Source organism: Zingiber officinale, chromosome 6A (assembly GCF_018446385.1).
Source record: "Zingiber officinale cultivar Zhangliang chromosome 6A, Zo_v1.1, whole genome shotgun sequence".
Lineage (NCBI taxonomy): Eukaryota > Viridiplantae > Streptophyta > Magnoliopsida > Zingiberales > Zingiberaceae > Zingiber > Zingiber officinale.
The window spans coordinates 147,673,336-147,692,226 of NC_055997.1; the positions used below are offsets into that span (position 1 = coordinate 147,673,336).

The window sequence follows — 18,891 nt, forward strand, 5'->3', positions numbered from 1 at the left end:
AGCCATAATCTTCGAGGATTTACACGGATTTCTAGAAATTTGAATGACGTCAGTCAAAATCACGCCCGCTTGAAGGGATACCATGAAGGTCAAAAATTTTGAAAAGTATTGCTGACCATCTTCTTGATCCGCACACCATCTTCTCGATCAGCCAAGGCAAAGTAAAGTCGAGTGGTGTTGGTTCAGGGGTCTCTCAGCAGTTAATGGACCGCACATAGTTCGATCGGGCATTAAGGCACCAACTGTCTAATCAATCAGACTTGCAGCCTCCTTCGACTAGACTTGAAAGGGAGGCATATGATGCGGAGATAAGATCTTACGTGGCACAGGTCAATAGTCATGGTGTAGATCAAAGTCAAAGTAGTTAACACCAGGGTTCAAGCAAAGTTGATCCAAGCAGGAGTGACTACATCAACCGATCGGAATGATGCTGCCCGGTCGGCATGAAATCAGTCCGACTGGACCACCCGTCCAGTCGGATGTGGCACCAACATCAGTACACTCCATCTATCATTAAATACACAGAAGCCAAGACAAAGATGTCTTCTGTATATAATCAATATCATTAAACAGCGGAAGATGGAAGGTCACTAAAAAAGGTATAAAAGGGAATGTCAGGTATGAGAAAAAGGGAAAGAAAAATAAGTTTCGGTCTTTACCATTTTCCATTTTTCCTTCCTCTGTTTCTAGCTTGAGCATTAGAGGGCTAACACCAGGGGCCCTTTCCTTGATTTTAGTTTTTGTTTTACAGAAAGGAGCGAGGTCTTCATCCCATCAGCGAAACTATCACCTCCCCGACTTTCCAGCTTCATGCCTTTTATATATATATATATATATATATATATATATATTTCAAAGAATAAAATTTTAATGATCAAGCTTAGATTTGTTTGTTTGGATAGAACACTGATCTTACGACACGGAATTTGAACCCAATCGACCTGACTTATGCAGGCTCGAGTCTAATCGAGTCTAATTTGAGTGAATGTTATTCATCAACGAGAAATGCCCATACATTTAGTGCACAAGATGTGAATTATTAAACTCTAAATGGATCTCAACTAACTTTTGTAGGGTAAGACCAATTGTCCCAGATTCACTATTATCTGATTCATTAATTTTTTGAATTGTTAGCAAAAAAAATGTAAATGCTTCTCAATTAAGTATCCACACTTGTATTATTGCTGTTGTTGATATTGTCATTAGTAAAATAGATCTTAAATGATTCTCGAAGAAGTGCCTACGATGGATCTCGACTAATTATATTCATACAATCGTCATTATTAATATATAAATCTTAACTCGAATGAATCTCAACAAACTAGATCCATATTATCGTTGTTAACATAGATTGTAAATATTCCTCCCATAAGTACTTGAAATTGTGCTATTGTCGTTCCCTCAAGACGATCTAGTGGCTACTGGCTAGCACATGAGGTGTTACCATCATGAATTCTGGGGTTCGAATCTCGACAAAGTTAAATGTCTCCCTTATGTGCTAGTCACTATTTCAAAAACTAGTAGCCGCCCGTGATTTACCTCCTCCGTATTAGTACTGGGACGGATTGACGGAGGCGCTGGGGACGAGCGTATTCGCTTTTTACCATCTTGAAATTGTGCTATTCTCCAACCTCTAGGCACTTAACAATCGACTATAAATTGATCTCATAATTTATTTTCCTTCACATAATCTAGGGACGAGTTGTAAGAGACGTCTGAGAGGGACATAATCATCTTTTATTACAATTGAAATTATACTATTGCCCGTTAGATCTTAAATGAATGTCGAATAACTGTCTATATTGTCTTTATTAGTATAAGTCAGTATAAGTCTTAAACAATTTCCATTAACGTCCATCTAAATTGGTAATCTTATTGTCTATGAAGCAATCATCTTGCAACCTTTCACCGAGAAGCTATGGATCGGCAGGGCTGATTGTAGCAATGACAACTCTTTTTCTCAAGCTGTCCCGTGCTGTATGTGTTGCTGTCTCCTCGGTCAGCGCCGCCTCTAATTGCTGGTCTGAGTTTTGTACTGCTTCGGAGCTGGAAGTCTCAACCTCAATTGGTTCTTCAGTTGGTGTGGGTATTCGAGCAGTTTGCAGACTGTTTGTTTCAGGAACTCTTTCTTGGGACTGAGCTGGAGAAGGATGGAGAGACATGCCTTCCTTTATTGGTTGTTCTTGTGGTTCGCTGCTCTCCATAGGATCAAACAGAGCTCTCGCTTCACTTTGAGGTGGCTGCGATGCTGCAGGTTGATGAGCAGGCAGCATTACAGAAGGTGTCAAAGGTTCCTGTGGCTGCCCAGGTTGCTGCAGTTGCTGAAACTGCAATATAAATTGGAAAATTCTGTTAGTGATTGTATCTCTGTAGTTCATATCGATCAATTTAGTTCTTCAAAATAATCATAAAAAAACAATTCGCACTACGAAGCAATTCGTTACAATAATTGATTTAAAACTGCAACATAGAACTGAGAGTATGTTCACAATTCCAGCTTTTTTTTTCAGTTCTGAACATGGTAACTGGTAAAATTAGACACAAACTCAGTCTTTGATCTTTTACTAGGACAAATATTTCAGGAATGTGAACGAGATTTGTTAGCCAGTCGCTTCACTTAAGAAGTACAAAAGACATTGTGGACCGAGCATATGTGGACACTAAGATTAAAGCAATCAGGAGGAAAGTTGAAGGGTACAGCACATTAATCATCATTACGAACTAGAAAGTCATCTATTCCAATCAAATGGATAAGAAGTGGAAAAAAAGTTGTGGCTTTACTCAATTTAGCAAACTAGGATTGTGAAAGCCAAACTCCAAGCTTTATGGAATTCACTAGCATGAGGTCCTTGTCTGTATCAGGGATCGATAAAGAAGTTTAACAACACTAGCCAATGAAGAATGGAAATGTAAAGTCACAGGCCCAGAAGGTGAATGAAACACTAGCATGAGATCCTTGTCTTCAGATGCTATTGCATCGATCAATCATAAACAACAAGTATCAAAGGTGAAACCCTATTAAATAATTTGATTAACCAAATTGGTTAATGCATATTGTTTTACAAAGGCATCCTATTATCAAAGATAAAAAGATCTTTATTGAAATAAGAAAACTATCTTTCTCTCTTTTGCAACGAACCATACCTGGAAAGCATCCAATTTTTGTGCCGGCATCATTAAAAGAGCATACTTCACCATCCCAGAAAGGCTCGCCTTCAAGTAACTCGCAAGCAACTGCTGAGCTATCAGTGCACTATCTGAAGCCCTTGCTCTGAACTCTAACAAGGTAAGATCAATTTCATGTTCATGCTCCGCAATATAAGGCCCGACATACTTCTCATAGACAATTGTTGCACCCTGGAACAATTTAGATTCACAACTTAAATTAAGCACTCATGTTAAGCAAGGTAACTCCGCAATATAAGATCTTGTTATGTATTATACTAATTTAAAAGCATCAATATCGTTACTCTATTGTTTGAGTGACAAAAAAGATTAATCTTAGAATCCACTAGATTAAGTTGCAGGAAGGAACATTATACGTTTGTTTGGGGATACCACAGAAACAGGTAGATTCCCAGTTTTGCTTCATAGTAGAGTGGAAGCCTTCAGAAGAAAACACATAACAATATTATTGAAAATGGCAGGAAGAAAGTACCAAAACAAGAACAAAATTACTAGCTCACCATGAGAAGAATACATCAGCAAAGGCGCCCAATACTGATAAAAATGCAACTAAAATCCTAGAAAACAGCCACACATATTCAACTCATCAAACATCAAAGGAATCTTAGTCTGGTGATACAGAAGAGATTGACTGACCAATACTGGCACCAGAAACGCAACTGCTCGATCTCTGGCTTGTTCAACTCCACAGTCTTGTAACACTTGTAAGCTGGATAAACATGGCCAAGAGCAAGTCTGCAAAATGTATAGATATTGTTTATCATCATCATATTTCAGTTTCTCCAGGTTAAACATCGTTGGATTAGAGCAATGAGTTCAGGGAAGCTTACATCAAAACTCTACTGATGAATGAACCTATCATGGTCACTCCAGAAAAGGCCTAATAATCACAGAGGCAAAAGTTGACCTAAAGATATTGCAATTTGTCAATCGAGGAAGAAATTTCAGACTTTTAAAGAACTAGACGGTTTGATACTCCGGCCCCCAATAAAATCGAAGGGAAATTAGGGATTTTGAAAGATAAATCGAAGGGAAATGCGTGATCGATCAAGTCAAAATGAAGCATTGAGCGGCAGAAAAGATGGCACCTTTGATCCGGCGACGAGGGAACCAGACGCCGGTTGAAGGCTCGCGAGCAGATTGGGGTCGAATGGATCGATATTTATCCACCACGGTTGGTGCTGTAGAATCAACCAGCGACATCATCTCGTTTCGCGATCGCCTTCGTCTCCGTCGCAATCTCGTCGGTCGTCGCCTTCGCCGCAAAGAATGTTGTTGAGATTGATGCAGTAGAAGTGATTAAATCTATGGACGGACGAGATGCCTTTTTCCGCGAGATTACGTACGAATCGGACAGTTCGCGATGAATTATCTTGATCTTCACTATTTGCATTTTAACTGCCATTAATTCACAATAATGAGAAAATTCGACCACCGGGAATTCAGGCAGTATGAATTGTTACGCCGTTGAATGCTGGCGACTGGCAACGACGCCGATAATTTTCCTCCAACAAAAAAAAAGAAAAAAATATATATTTTTTTATTAAAAATGTGAAATGCGAGCGTAATTGTTTTTGACAAGTAGAAGAAGACGCACGGGGAATTTGATATCCGATCTGGAGAAGGATACGGAAAAAAAATTTAGATCCCATTGAATAATCCGGTATTAGATATGTATGTTTCTAGGTTCAGATGGGTACACAACAAAATATATATCAAATAGCGACCGATGTATTCCATCGCTAGAGGTAATATGATGACGGACTAGCGACGAAATTCATATCATTGCATAAATATTAATCATCGATATTATAACGACGGATATTAAATATCCATCGCTAAATCTAACGATGGATATTTATATATTCATCATCATTTTATCAAACGGAAATTAAAATATGCATTGCTATTAACCAAAAGGAGTGAAAGTTCCTTCATGTATCAAAGATGGATAGTTTTAATTTCTGACACTAAAGTAACGATAGATATATAAATATCCGTTGCTAGTTGCTAATTGCTAATTCTATAGTATCAAAGAGAGTATCTATGTTCAACAATTAGCTATCGATTATTGAAATATCCACCATTATTAGTAATAAAAATTTATTTTCCCGTCGTTAAACTTTGCTATAGTGACCCATGACCTTTCTATTTTTCCTATTTTCCCTATTTACATATAAATCTAATTCATTTCAATCATCAGAAGCGATGATTTTCATAATAAATTCATAATACATAATAATAAAATTCGTTGTACATCAACAATTACAATATAACAAATTCACAACTCATAATAAATGAATAACACATCACAAATAAGACAATAATCTATATGAACTAAAATGGATAATAAATATATAATAGTAAATCCAAACACATGTCCAAATTTAATACAAGTTTGTCATTCTAATAAAAATAAAAAATAAAGGTAAAGTAATCCAATACAATATATTCTAATCAAAATCATACAATAATGATAGAAATTCATAATTGTAAATATCATCATTAACTTTTTTTATATATTGGAGGAAGTTTTCTAACAATTTTATTCCTTTTAAAATCTTTTACATCAGATTCACTCATACAATGAGGACATTGCTAACTTGTCAGTTATATTATAATAATATTGAGTATGTTAGAAAATCACTAATATTATGCATTGTAAAATTTGATTTACTTGCAATGCCAAAAGTGTCAGATCCTACATTCCATAAATGATTCAACTTAGCAATCAAAAGTTGTAAAAGAAATATTTATTTATCCTTTTGGATTACTTGTAATAAGCACAATAAGAAACATAAATTTATCTTTCATGCTTATTCATGGAGGTAAATTATGTAAGTATCCTGTGATAATTTTGATGTGGTTAACCAAGTTAAATTATATCCTATTGTATTTGATCTTGAGTCGAGCGGAAGACCTAGCGAAAAGAATGACACGAGAAAGGAGTTATCGAGCTCGGTATATCTGAAAGATAAGGTGCTGCGAAAAAATATACCAAGGACGAGAACGATGTGTGCGACGATCCAAGAGACGAGGAACTCAATAGAAAAATTATTCGAGAAGAAAATCAGAATTAGATTTAGATGAACACAACTCTAATTAACTGGAACATTATTCATATGAATAGATCAGTTTATAAAAATAGAACTAGGTATCTGAGTGACCGAACAGTTGACTGCACTGTAGATGAAATTTGTCCTCGTTAATTTCTTAAAATAGAATTTATTTTCCTGCAATTTAGAGAGGAAAAGTTTTTTTTTCTCAAAATTAAGTTGTCCATTTTTCTGTTTATATATATGCTGAGCCTGCGGATTTGAAGGAACAGTGGAGAATACAATCAGAAGCGTAGGCGAAGTCGGAAGCGGAGGGGAAAAAGAGAGGAAGCATTCGAATCGCCTCCCCCTTCTATCGGAAAGGTAGGCTTTTGATCCACAATTCGTTCCCTTTCCTGCGAAATCGCTGCGTATGTTCGTCGAAGCGTTCGCATAACTAGGGTTCGGATTCTATTACCTTCGTAGGATCGGTAGCGGCTGGGGCATATGTATAGGAATTTACTACTGGAAATTTCGAAAATCTTCAGCTTTATTCGTGATTTAAAATTAGGGTTAGTTGCATGATAACGTTGTGAGATTGAAATGCAGTCGAAATTCCTGTTCTTCCTGTTTGATCTTCAACCTTCTGATTGTGGACTGCATTACCTTAAGGACCTTTGGTGTTTACTTCACAACAAGGGAGCTTATTCTTCTAAGGTGCATATATTGCTTGATTTTCCTACAAGGAATAAAAGATCTGCACTGAACAAGTTTGAAAATATATCATATCTACAAGATTGATGGTAGGGTTTTGTTAATTTCAGCTACAATTCACAAACCCATTTGTTTGGCTGATAACTTGTTTTGCCTGTACTTGCTATTTAGGTTCTGGAAAAAATCGATTCACAGGAATAGATTCATAAAATTGAAATCAACCATCCTGCTTATTTTTTGCTATCGGGCTAAAAAAAGTTTTTCTTCTTGCCTTCAGAAAATAACAGGAGATCATGGAGAATGAAATGCATGAAGATGATCCTTTGGTGCTAAAGTGTCAACTCGATCAAACAAGAACCATGTTGAAGGAGGAAGAAAAACTAGTAGAGGTGACGGCTATTGCAGAATGCTCTCGTAGTAACTCCAAGGAGGAGTTAGAACTCCTTCTACGCCGAGTTAAAACTACCGCAACTTTGTTTACTTACCTGAAATCTAAAGCTAGAATCATGGCAATTCCTCAACTAGCACATATGTCATGTGGGATCATATACCGGGAGGGGATAGGTTTTGTTGACAAGCATGGTGTGCCTTCATCTGACTGGTCTAAGGATGATGATATTTGTTCTTCTAAAGATCCAGGTGGGGAAATACAACTGGTAGATACTCCCAAGTTATCATCTTTTGATGCCACTGATGGATCAAACAATAATGAATTGCTGAATTCAGTACGTACTATAACTGATGTTATGGAATTCCTTGTTAAGAGAGTTATCGTGGCAGAAACCGATGCTGCTAATCAGAAAGAACAAGTGAAGTTGGGTTTAGAGGAGAACATAAAGAAAACCCTCCAAATCGAGATCATGTCAGCAAGGGTTGAAGAGATGGAAAAGTTTGCACTCGGTGCAAATGGTATTCTGAGTGAAATGCGGCAGAAGGTTGAGGATATGGTTGAAGAAACATCACGACAGCGTCAGCAAGCTGAAGACAATAAGCAGGAGCTTCACCGCGTGAAGCAGAATTTTGAGACATTGAGATCATTTGTTAGAAGTCTCATTAGTGTCAGAGAATTCCTCCTTTCAACAGAGCAGCCATTTCTATCTTTCGATGAGCTTTTTGACAGGCACAACATTATATATATATATATATTTTTTACCCTACTGCATGATTCAATTTTTTTTAAGTTGTTGTGCAACTAAATTTAGATAGGAAATACTTTTTGTTTAGTAGTTTAGATAAAGCAAATTTAGAATTTTACTCACTTCTCTTGCTTTCTTAACAAATTTTTCTTATGCCTTGCCATAAGACTGTCTGTAAATAGCAATTACTTCTTAAATTCACGATCACTATCGAACTAGTCTTCACAACTTTTATTGTTCCTATATGGCTATCTACTCCCACAGCATAAGTAGATAAGCTGTATTTTATTCAAACTTAATTCATGATGGCAACACAAAGGTTCAAAATAAGGATATCTTTGTTCGGTATGCCTCAATGTGTAAAACATTCCTTCCTTGATTTTGTTAAAATGATATCTATTTAATTTGTGGTGCAAGACAACTACATGATACTGATGACTAGCTTTCTCTATGATACGATCTTCTTTTAATATACTTGCTCTTTTCATGATAATTTCTGTACTAGTTGAGATTTGTGTAATACCTCATCTTGCTGATTGTCACAGCTGAAAATATTTTCTTACCGAACAAATGTTCTCCTGTTTCCCCATAGAACTCAACCATTCATGTTAAGTAACTTCTGTTTATAAGACTTGGACTAGTTGTTCTCCAGAAATTAATGTCTGAAAATTGAAACATGGAAATGTTTTCCTTTTATTTGGTGCACAGGCTGATTGCAGAGAGTGCTCGGTTAGAGAACGAGAAGGTTCAGAAAGAGGCTGAAGTTCAAAAGCTCATCGAAGAGAATGCAAGACTCAGAGCTCTGTTAGACAAGAAGGAGGCCCAGTTGCTGGCCATGACTGAACAATGCAAGTTCATGGCTCTAAGAAGTCCTGGAATTTAGACAATCAAATCCTCGCAGCATCGAAACCTAAGTCGCCTTTTCACTGGTGTGCTTTCTTCCACTTGTATCTCATTTCCTGCTTTTAGGTTTGAACCCATATATATCTTATGAAATTCTTGGATTGGGAATCTCTGAATTTGGTTTCTCTTGTTTAAATCCTTCTTCAGCTTGATGAGAGTTATAAGAACATTTATGAATAAACACTAAGCAATGAGTGAGTAATCACTTTCTTATCACAGTTGGAGGTTCTATAGATCATCTTATCATTAAATCTAGGGCCAAAAATAGGATGCTGATCTTATCGGTAATGCTATCTTTACCGGTGTTTTGTTGATCCTTGTTAAACTTATAAGAACTATTATTCCAGGGAAAACGTTCTGCGATAACAAAGGCAGTTTCTTTTGCACCATTCGATAGTGATCTACAAGTGTTTGGTTTTGCAGAGATACTTCAGAGATAATCCTGTGGAAAAAGGAGTTCTTCCCGAAACAAGTCTAGCGAAGGAGCCATTGATGTTGTTACCACACTGAAATAGATCCTAAAGCTCTATGGTTCTTCGATATTTTTCGACTTCTCCTCGCCGATAGACTGTGTTTAGATACTGTATTGTTGCGATACTAAACCGAACTGTGCATGAGATCTACAACTGAGCTACCATCAGTGTGACTTAGTCGTATATTTCAAATGGTGCTCCTTGTGTCCATATACATTCACTTGAGCAAAATTAAGATTTTTTATAATTGTTATGGTGGGTTGTAGTCTGTCGGCTCGACTAAGTAGTTCGTCTGGAACGATTCTAGATTTCACTAGTACGACTAGCAAATATCCGAAAACTTTCCAAATCTATTTTTACTAAAATTTACTCTGAAACTGGGGAGTCAGCTCTATGACAATAGTTTGTCAACGCTGTTGGAACGATTGAAAATCCGATCCGAAGTTGGGTTGATGTCAACGTCTTCCACCAAAGGTTCGTCCATAGACGTGGACTCCTAAATCGACGGCCTCGGTCGATACCCGATTTTGTACCTGAGACCGATTGCGGGACCCGCTTATTGGTTTCACTCACGACAAAGATGGGTAACGAGTAAATTTTCCCTCTTTCCTTTTTATTGCCCTCTTTTTGGTTCGAGCCCGAGGAGACCGGATCGGCGCAAGGGAGGGCGGCGCAATGAGGGGGGCGAGGCGGCCGATCCACGCGGTGACGACATGGGTGAAGCGGCAGCCGCCGAAGGTGAAGGCGTTCCTCTCTGTAGTGGCGGGCATGGCGGCCCTCGTCTTCCTTCGCTTCATCGTCCACGACCACGACAACCTGTTCGTCGCCGCCGAGGCCGTTCACGCTCTAGGAATCTCCGTTCTTATTTATAAGCTCATCAAAGAGAGGACCTGCGCCGGTGACCTTTCTTTCCTTTTATTTTGTTTCCGTTTTCTCTATTCTGATTTTCTTTGTTTTGATCTCCTCCGGAGTCCGGATTCAAGAAATTTTGCCTTCATGCTACTGAAGTGGATTGCGAAAATTGTGCAACTGTCTTCTTGATTTATTGCCCATGCTGCGGATTGACTAGAACAAAAATTTTGCTCTCATTGTGACTTTATTGTTTCTATTCTTTTTTCTTCGAAGAAATTCCTCTTTTAGGTTTTTTTCAAGGAACGAAAATCGTGCAACTGTCTTTTGTTTTTTATTCAGTTTTCCTTCGCTTATATGTATATACATTTACAGGTTTTGTATTCATTTCGTACTTTCTCAATTTGCAGGACTTTCAGTGAAATCTCAGGATTTAACAGCTTTATTCTTAGCTGCGAGACTTTACTGCAGCTTCGTGATGGAATATGATATACACACAGTGCTAGATACTGCGACGCTCGTTACTACTCTTTGGGTCATTTACATGATCAGGTTTAAATTGAGGACAAGTTACATGGAGGATAAGGATAACTTTGCTATATCTTATGTGGTGAGACATCTCATCTAGATTATGAAAGTCCTACTGCAATGAAACATTATCTACACACAAGTTAGCTTTATTCTACTTCATATACCCTTTTTCTCTTCAGTTAGAGAAAATATCATTTCGCTCATAAGGAGATTGGTAAAGACTATAATTCAATTATTACTCATCCAAAGGATAGAACTGTGGTGTCTTCTTGTCCTATGTTTATGTTAATGTAAGAATGAATAGGTCCAATATAATTTTTGAAGAAATCCAGCAAACACCATCAAATCAACAATTTAATTTGATTGAGTTTTCAAGATTTCTTTAAATATTATCTTGGACTGATTCATCTTTACAGTTAATTGGTTTGATGGCTTATCATACTAAATATAAGGAGAGTGGGATAAAGCTAGGAGAGGAAGAAATGTTGTGAATGACTTTCTTGGTCTCTATCTCATTGTTTTATGATATCTTTGGCTGTGATACTAAGGGGGATTGATAAGTTATACAGTAACTAATGTCCAAATAAATTGCTGAAAAAGGTGTGTTAGATGTCTCAATGTTAAAGTAAGGAAAAATAGTGTTTTTTGGAGGGTTAATTCTGAGATATAACTTGTACTTTATATTTTTCGATGAGCCTCTCCTCAAGTTTTTGAAAACAATTAATGCAGCCCAATCTTTGGGGTTATGTGCAATTCTAGTCAACTATTTAGCCCCTCTTATCTCTGTCATATGTGCAATTCTAGTCAACCATTTAGCCCCTCTTATCTCTGTCATATGTTTGCTTCATGGATCATGCTATATCTACAAAATTTCTTTGTTAGCATTCTTAGTCAACATCCAGATTAAATTTATTGAACTGCATCCTTTATTTTGAGTTAGTTCACTTAATTGTGGGGATTAGTTTGGGTTTAGTATAGATCTACTAATTACTATATTGATTTAAATAATTTCTATTAGAATGTTGGTTGTGAAATGACAGCATTATTGCCTAAGGTAAAGCTGCACATATCACACTATCGCCGGCAAACTTAACATAGATCTTGAAACTTGTCTCTTTTGGTTATAAGTAGCTTGCATTTCTTTTCACAAGATCTGACAAACATCGCCTTTATTTCTATAATTGTAGGTTGTGCCTTGTGCTTTGTTGGCCCTTGCAGTCCATCCCTCAACATCACATAATATTTTCAATCGGATTTGTTGGGCCTTTTGTGTTTACTTGGAAGCTGTTTCAGTGCTGCCCCAGCTACGGCTGATGCAGAACACAAAGGTAGAACCTGAATTGACTGATGTTTGCATATTCAGAAATAAAATCTGAAATATATATCTTCAAATGTGCTTTTCAGATTGTGGAACCATTCACGGCTCACTACGTTTTTGCTCTCGGGGTTGCGAGATTTCTGAGTTGTGCTCATTGGGTCCTTCAGGTCTGGTTTAGTATGATACTTGTCGTTTCATAGAAATCTGTTCATATTGCCTTCAGATTCATTTGTATGCCTTCACTTTCTTATGTTTATGATTAGCATGGTTTAGAATAGAACCTGGAAGTGTTGTTTATCCATTATATTGATTCGTTCTTGGATTGGTATTACTTAGGTTGCCCATAATATTTTTTTCTGCAAGTGTGTGTTGTTCTAGTGTGCTGAAGGTGATTAGTTTCCACTTTTTGTAATTTTAACGTAGAATAAGTGAATGATTGGATCGAGTAAATGATCTCAACAGTTCAATTCCTGCACCTAAGTAAAGATAATGTTTGCTTCAGCTAAATGTTTCTTTTCATTTATTGTACTTTATCAACTCTATTCTTTTTAACAGTAATTTTAACGTAGAATAAGTGAATGATTGGATTGAGTAAATGATCTCAACAGTTAAATTGCTGCACCTAAGTAAAGATAATGTTTGCTTCAGCTAAATGTTTCTTTTTCATTTATTGTACTTTATCAACTCTATTCTTTTTAACAGTAAATATTCTCAAGGCCAGCACATTGTTTTCTAGGTTGTCGATACTCGCGGAAGATTATTGACGGCTTTGGGGTATGGCCTGTGGCCATCAACGGTGCTTCTTGCTGAAATTGTTCAGACTTTCATCCTTGCAGATTTCTGTTATTACTACGTGAAGAGGTGAGTAGCTTTGTTTTTCTTTTAAGTTTGTGGGTTGGTTTCTGCCAAAAAATTCTAATTTTGCCTTGTTTCGCTTGCAGTCTTGTTGGTGGGCAACTGGTGCTAAGGCTTCCTTCTGGTGTAGTCTGATTTCTTGCACATTTTAGTTTGAGTTGTGACGTTGAATTCTTTGTTTGTGTTATGTCGCCTCTTCTATAGGCCTTAAAACAGCTATGGACGGTTAACTTTAATTTGTTAAGTTAAAAGGAAGTTTTATCTTCTTTTTTTATTTTTTTTAATTTTATATAGATCAACTCAATTTAAACATACATGGGCACTAGCTAAACCTCCTATGTAATGTTAATAATGTTTAAAAGAAAAAAAAAAGAAAAGAGCGAAAATTAAAAGAGCTTCCAAATTAAGAAACTCATTAAAAAATCAAAAAGATATTATATTATATAACATTGTTTGTTTGGCAAATATTACTGTTGCAACCGTTACAATTAGTTATTATAACATATAATAGCAATTTTATAGTTGTTATAATACAACACTGTATAATAATTTTAACTAAGGTGAAATAATCCATTACAATAAACATATGATAGGAAAAAAAAGAAAATCATTTTAACTATTTACATTATTTGAAACACTATTTTAATTTTTGCCGCAAAGAAAACAGAAATTAAAACAATTTCACGGTGCATCAAATCCGGTTCGACCGGAATATTTTGATATAATTTAACATGAACTTCGAAAAATTAAAAGCGTCATAACTCGAAATCATGAAATCCATCTAATTAATTTTCTTTTAGGAGAGAAAAAAAAGGGGGAGACTAAGGGGAGGAAATGGCATTTTGGCCGTCGCGTCTCTACTTGGAATTGTAAAGGGGAGAAGACCTCTTCTCCCTTTGAATCTGGACTCGCCGTCTCCTCGCCAGTGACGTGGCGACTCTGTACGCCATCAGCTGCTGCTGTCGCTGTTCCCACCCCAACACCCGATCCTGCTCCTGCTGCAGTTGCTCTTCTTCCTCGGTTGGGCTCACGTTTAGATCCGGGAGGCCGACGGCGGCGCGCGAAGACAGCCGCTGCCGGTGGCCGTCGCTGCCGGTGGGCTGCACCCACGCCGAGAAGGCGGCCGTCCATGGGTGGTGGTCGACTGCCATTGGGTCCGCTACTCCGCCGCCAATTGATACCACTTCTCGCTGCTTCGTCGCCTGAGGGAAACACAGCTTTAATTTATTAAAAAAGAAAACTGGAAGAAGAATTGATCAATCTATTTTATAATGAAGAAATAATAAAGAACAAAAAGGGGGAAAAAATATATAGATGGAGTTGATTTTGAAGCATACCTGGTGCGATTGGTAGGAAAAAATCGATGATGAGGTGTTGGAGAAGGATTTGCGATCCTCTCTCGCAATCAACTGGATCAGTTTCGTAGAAGAATCAATGCATTTACAGTGTTATTTTCTTGAACAAAATAAACGATGCGAAAAAGAGAGAGAGAGAGAAAAGGGGAAGAAGGAAGTAAGGGATAAGCGGTAAGCTTGCCTTCCAGCGCCGCTTGCCGTGCTCTGGCCCCGGCTCGATGAGCGGGAGACCCTCCTCGCCGCCGCTATTTAGAAACGAAAGCGGCAAGCTCACTTCTCGGCTCCGCTTTCTGCGTTCCACCCCCGGATCCGGGCGGGCATCGACCTCCTCGCTGCCGCCGCTTTCTTGGAAGGAGAGCGGCGTGGTGGGGCTCGAAGCAGCGGTAGCGGCGGCGGCGGAGGCATCTCTCTCCTTACCGACCAGCGGCGGAGGCGGAGAAGACGTCTGAAGAGGGCGACGGCGACGGGAGGCGACCGATCTGGGCTTCCGGCCGGCCCAGCGGAGGGAGTCGGGCGGCGGCGGCGGCTGACGGCGCTCGAGGATGAGATCGGCGAGCTCGAGGAGCGTGAGCACCACCCGGATCTCCTCCGCCGAAGGAAACATGGGCGACGGCGGAGCAACCGCGGCGGCAAAGATTAGAGAAGCCGACTAAAGGATAGGAATGTTGCAGTGGGCGCTATGTGTGTTTTATACACACAACGGAGAAGAACAATATGAAGGAGAGGCCGGTTAACATTGAGTCGACACGTGTAATATCGAAAGAGATAGGTTTTTTTAAAAATAAATAAATAAATAAATAATTGATAATGAAGGAAACAAAAATCTTTAGAAATTCGAAATATGGAAAACTTGCCTTCTTTGAGTCATTTTTCAGCCAATAAAAATGAACATAATTCGTTTCAACTAAAAAAACGCATAATCTAAGCCTTTTATGAAAATCCATCTTACATGTGTCTTTAAAAATGATTTTCTTTTTAATTTTTTTTTTTAAATTAGTGTATAAGGAAAGGGAGTTAAGATTGACTATTTACTCAGGGTCGCGCGGTAAGAACTTATATCGACTTGCCATATTTTCTTGGTTGTCGACAAAATATGCAAACATAATTTTAAATAAAACAAGCGATGCTCCGCGAGAAAATTAGGATAAAATTTAATAAAAATATATAAACGAGTAATTTGTGACATCAAAATAGAAAGATAGCATAATGTATATAAATAGTAAATCAGGTGATAATTAGAGAGAAATCACTATGATTTAGTAAAAGGGTTATACGTTGACTCCTGACTTCCTACCCGGTATAAACTAATAACTAGCAATGATTTTAGAGAAAATATGTATAGAATTTTTAGCTGTGAAGATTTAAGGAAAATGGATAAAGAATAAAGGTTTCTATCGTACTAATATGTAAGATTATAAATGAATCAAATATTTAAGATTGAGTTTGATGTCCACTTGATAAAACCTTGTTTATATTTATTTGACCTAACAAATCAACTTATAATATCAAACTTATTAACCAATTAAACAAATTTAAAAATATAAAAATTTCAAACAAATAAAAAATCTTAAATTAAGAATTCAATAACATATAAATGAATGAAATTCAATCCAAATTTGAAACAGACTAGTAACAAAAAATGAAGTCTTATTCAAGAATTTGATTTAACTTGATTAACTTATCAAATAAATTTGAAGATTATAAAGATGATTGAAGAACAATGAAGAAATGAAAAAGATATGACAAAGATAGCTTGGGCTTTTTGGAGGCTCGAACTATGTTCAGGACTTGAAGATTCTTTAGGTTATCCATTTAACAATAACTAAAAAAATATATTGACTAACCTTTTTCTAGAAAGAAGTCATTACATAAACAAATAATTTGATTCCCATCAAACACTCTATATGCTCGAGTTATAGTTAATGTGAGTTCAACACAGATTAAGTTAGATATTATAGATTTAATTTGTGTGTTTAAATATACAAAAATTTAGATTTTGAAGGGTCTAGTGCAAAAAAAAAAAAAAAAAAAAGAATAGGCCCTTTAAATTTAGATAAAAAATAATAAAATCGATACTATATAACAATTCATCAACAGAACACATAAACTAAAATCTATAATAATGAAAACATTATATTCAATGTTGCTAATACTCAATATTAAAAAATAGAAAATAATTATTACAATTAACTATTAAAAACTAATATTCTTGCAGTTTTATTTGCAAAGTCATCGATCAATTTTTCATAATTGAGTTTTTCTAAAAACTAACTCAATTGAAATCATAACTAATGCATTCAATTTTATTTGGGTCATGGTTGATCTCAAACAAGATTTCAACAACTTCAATTTAGAAAAACTTCTTTCTGTAAATGTGACAGTCACCAGAATAATTAATAATATCTTGTATGCAATGAATGAATTGGGGAAACAATTCATTCTTTACAAAAAAATTAGTATTTCACTTGTTGTTTTGTTTCCTTTGGTAGAATAAGTTGTATGATTTTCAGTTCTTGATATAAGTCATCTCCATCCAAATCTAAAACATCTTGTCTTATACCATTTTTTTCTTTGTAGTTTTCTTTCAAGATTCTTCCAACGAGCTTTCAAGTCCTCATCAATCAATAAACTCAACTTTTCAGCTATGAAAAGAAATCTAAAAAGATCTTCATATTGCTCAAACTTTTTTTTCAATGACCTAATTGTTTGATCTATTATGAACAAGAAATAATGAACTTTAAAAGCATCCTTGGTAGATTCTTGAGGTAGTTTCAAAAACTCACATGTACTCATCAAAATGTCTTTTTCTATATATTTGTCTTTTTTCAAGAAAAACATGATCAATCTCTATTGTTGAAGCAAGTTCTTTTGCTACATTGATAGCTTGTCCAAATCCAGATTCTCTATACTATTCAAAAGAAGCAATTAACCCGTTAATCTTGGTCATAGCAACGCCAATAAGCATGTTTTCAAATTGTAAGCTTTTGCTAACAATATTAATTTTACTCAATATGTCATACCAAATAATTATATCCACTAAAAACTCAAAATTTACAAGTTTAAATATTGCTAAAGACTTAGCTTAACTTCTTATTTTAGAGTCAATGTCTTTTTCTTCTACAACTTGAAGTAAAACTTCTCTGATTTGTTGAGCTTGAAGTACCACTGCTTTTACACTTTCAGTACAACTTTCCCATCGAGTGATTAAACCGTTACATGATCTATCAAAATCTTCCATCTCTTTGTAGAATGAGAAAATATTATATAAATCCGTTGTACTACTCCAAAATGTCTTTCGTTTTTCCACAAGAATTTGCAATACCACAAAGTGTTAAATTCAAACAATGACAACCACATGGAGTATATAATCTCTAGGATTTATATCCAACAATTTTTTTTGTACACCATGGTGCATCCCTTTCATATTTTCCCCATTATCATATCCTTGCCCTCTCACATTATCAATATCAAGATCAAAACTTTTCAACACATTTTATAGTTCTTCAAACAAGCCTTGTTATGTTGTATCATCCACTTTTAAAAATCCCTAAAGGTATTCTTCTACTTTCATTAGGCTTGTAGAAACATCAACACATCTTATAACCAAAGTCATTTGCTCTTGGTTACTAACATCAGGAGTGCAATCAAGTATTACAGAAAAGAAGTTAGTTTTTTTAATGTTTTCAAGAATAGAACTCTTTATTTGAGAAGCTAACAAGCATATCAATTCATTCTAAATTTTATGGCTAAGATAATGATGATGTGTATTTCTTTCAATATGTTCCCTCATCACTGAGTCCCACTCAGCAATCATCTCAACAACAACCATAAAATTTTCATTGTTATCATCATAAAGTTTCTCATTACTACCACGAAATGCTATATTTTGTTTAGCCAAAAATTTCACAAGTGAAATTAATTGGTGTAATACTTTCCTCCAATGCTCTTTTGCCTTCTTAATTTGATCTTGAATAGCATGATCAATTGTTGTACCCTTCATTAACCTGAAACGCAACTCAGACCAACTAGCATAATAATTGATATGCTCAATACTTTTCTCATGTTCTTTAAGTCTGCTACTAAGATGCCTCCAATCACAGCATCCCTCACTTTCTAGTTGACTTGGTTGAGACCCCCTTTTGAACAACTTGCAACAAAAATAAAATGTTTTATCAAGTGCTTTTGAATAGACCAACCAATCTCTATGGTGTTTTTGACCATTTGGAAAAATCCGAGTATAGAAATCTGAAGAGAATCGTCTATTTGATCTATCTTTGAGACCTTTCCCTGTTAATACATCTCTTATGGGGCCCTTTTCCACTAATTGATCCTTCCATTTAGGATCTAAATTCTCCCAATTTTTAGGATAAAAAATGTCAAGTGGAATTAATGAACTTGGTTCTTAATTCACTTCATTAATAGCATCATCATCACTTTCAGAATAATTATTTTTAAAGTCTAAGTCATCATCACTTTCATTGCCTTCAATCTCATTCACATCTCCCTCTATATCATTTTCAATGGCTAAGCTTTCAT

At 36.2% G+C, this 18,891-nt stretch overlaps 4 protein-coding genes across 5 annotated transcripts; 2 read left to right on the forward strand and 2 right to left on the reverse strand.

Annotated features, from left to right (window-relative positions):
• Positions 1 to 1,779: 1,779 nt before the first annotated feature.
• On the reverse strand, positions 1,780 to 4,460 carry LOC121998618 (HVA22-like protein i). 2 transcript variants are annotated; one of them, XM_042553605.1, is made up of 7 exons: positions 4,275 to 4,460; positions 4,017 to 4,066; positions 3,823 to 3,921; positions 3,687 to 3,743; positions 3,543 to 3,606; positions 3,145 to 3,357; positions 1,780 to 2,327 (listed from the first exon to the last, which is right to left on the reverse strand). In XM_042553605.1, the coding sequence occupies exons 2-7, from the start codon at positions 4,046 to 4,048 to the stop codon at positions 1,917 to 1,919; spliced, it is 876 nt and encodes a 291-aa protein (XP_042409539.1). In that variant the 5' UTR covers positions 4,049 to 4,066; positions 4,275 to 4,460; the 3' UTR covers positions 1,780 to 1,916. The 2 variants fall into 2 exon arrangements, with proteins under 2 accessions (XP_042409539.1, XP_042409538.1); XM_042553604.1 differs by having other exon boundaries at positions 4,017 to 4,093.
• Positions 4,461 to 6,451: 1,991 nt separating this feature from the next.
• Positions 6,452 to 9,694, forward strand: LOC121998619. Its single transcript, XM_042553606.1, has 4 exons — positions 6,452 to 6,605; positions 7,213 to 8,055; positions 8,780 to 9,000; positions 9,398 to 9,694. The coding sequence occupies exons 2-3, from the start codon at positions 7,229 to 7,231 to the stop codon at positions 8,952 to 8,954; spliced, it is 1,002 nt and encodes a 333-aa protein (XP_042409540.1). The 5' UTR covers positions 6,452 to 6,605; positions 7,213 to 7,228; the 3' UTR covers positions 8,955 to 9,000; positions 9,398 to 9,694.
• A 369-nt stretch (positions 9,695 to 10,063) lies between these two features.
• Positions 10,064 to 13,274, forward strand: LOC121998620 (ER lumen protein-retaining receptor erd-2.2-like). The gene is made up of 6 exons (XM_042553607.1): positions 10,064 to 10,345; positions 10,707 to 10,906; positions 12,015 to 12,155; positions 12,232 to 12,312; positions 12,882 to 13,006; positions 13,087 to 13,274. The coding sequence occupies exons 1-6, from the start codon at positions 10,123 to 10,125 to the stop codon at positions 13,133 to 13,135; spliced, it is 819 nt and encodes a 272-aa protein (XP_042409541.1). The 5' UTR covers positions 10,064 to 10,122; the 3' UTR covers positions 13,136 to 13,274.
• A 392-nt stretch (positions 13,275 to 13,666) lies between these two features.
• LOC121994549 lies at positions 13,667 to 15,025 on the reverse strand. The gene is made up of 3 exons (XM_042548546.1): positions 14,537 to 15,025; positions 14,338 to 14,409; positions 13,667 to 14,202 (listed from the first exon to the last, which is right to left on the reverse strand). The coding sequence occupies exons 1-3, from the start codon at positions 14,957 to 14,959 to the stop codon at positions 13,858 to 13,860; spliced, it is 840 nt and encodes a 279-aa protein (XP_042404480.1). The 5' UTR covers positions 14,960 to 15,025; the 3' UTR covers positions 13,667 to 13,857.
• Positions 15,026 to 18,891: the final 3,866 nt, after the last annotated feature.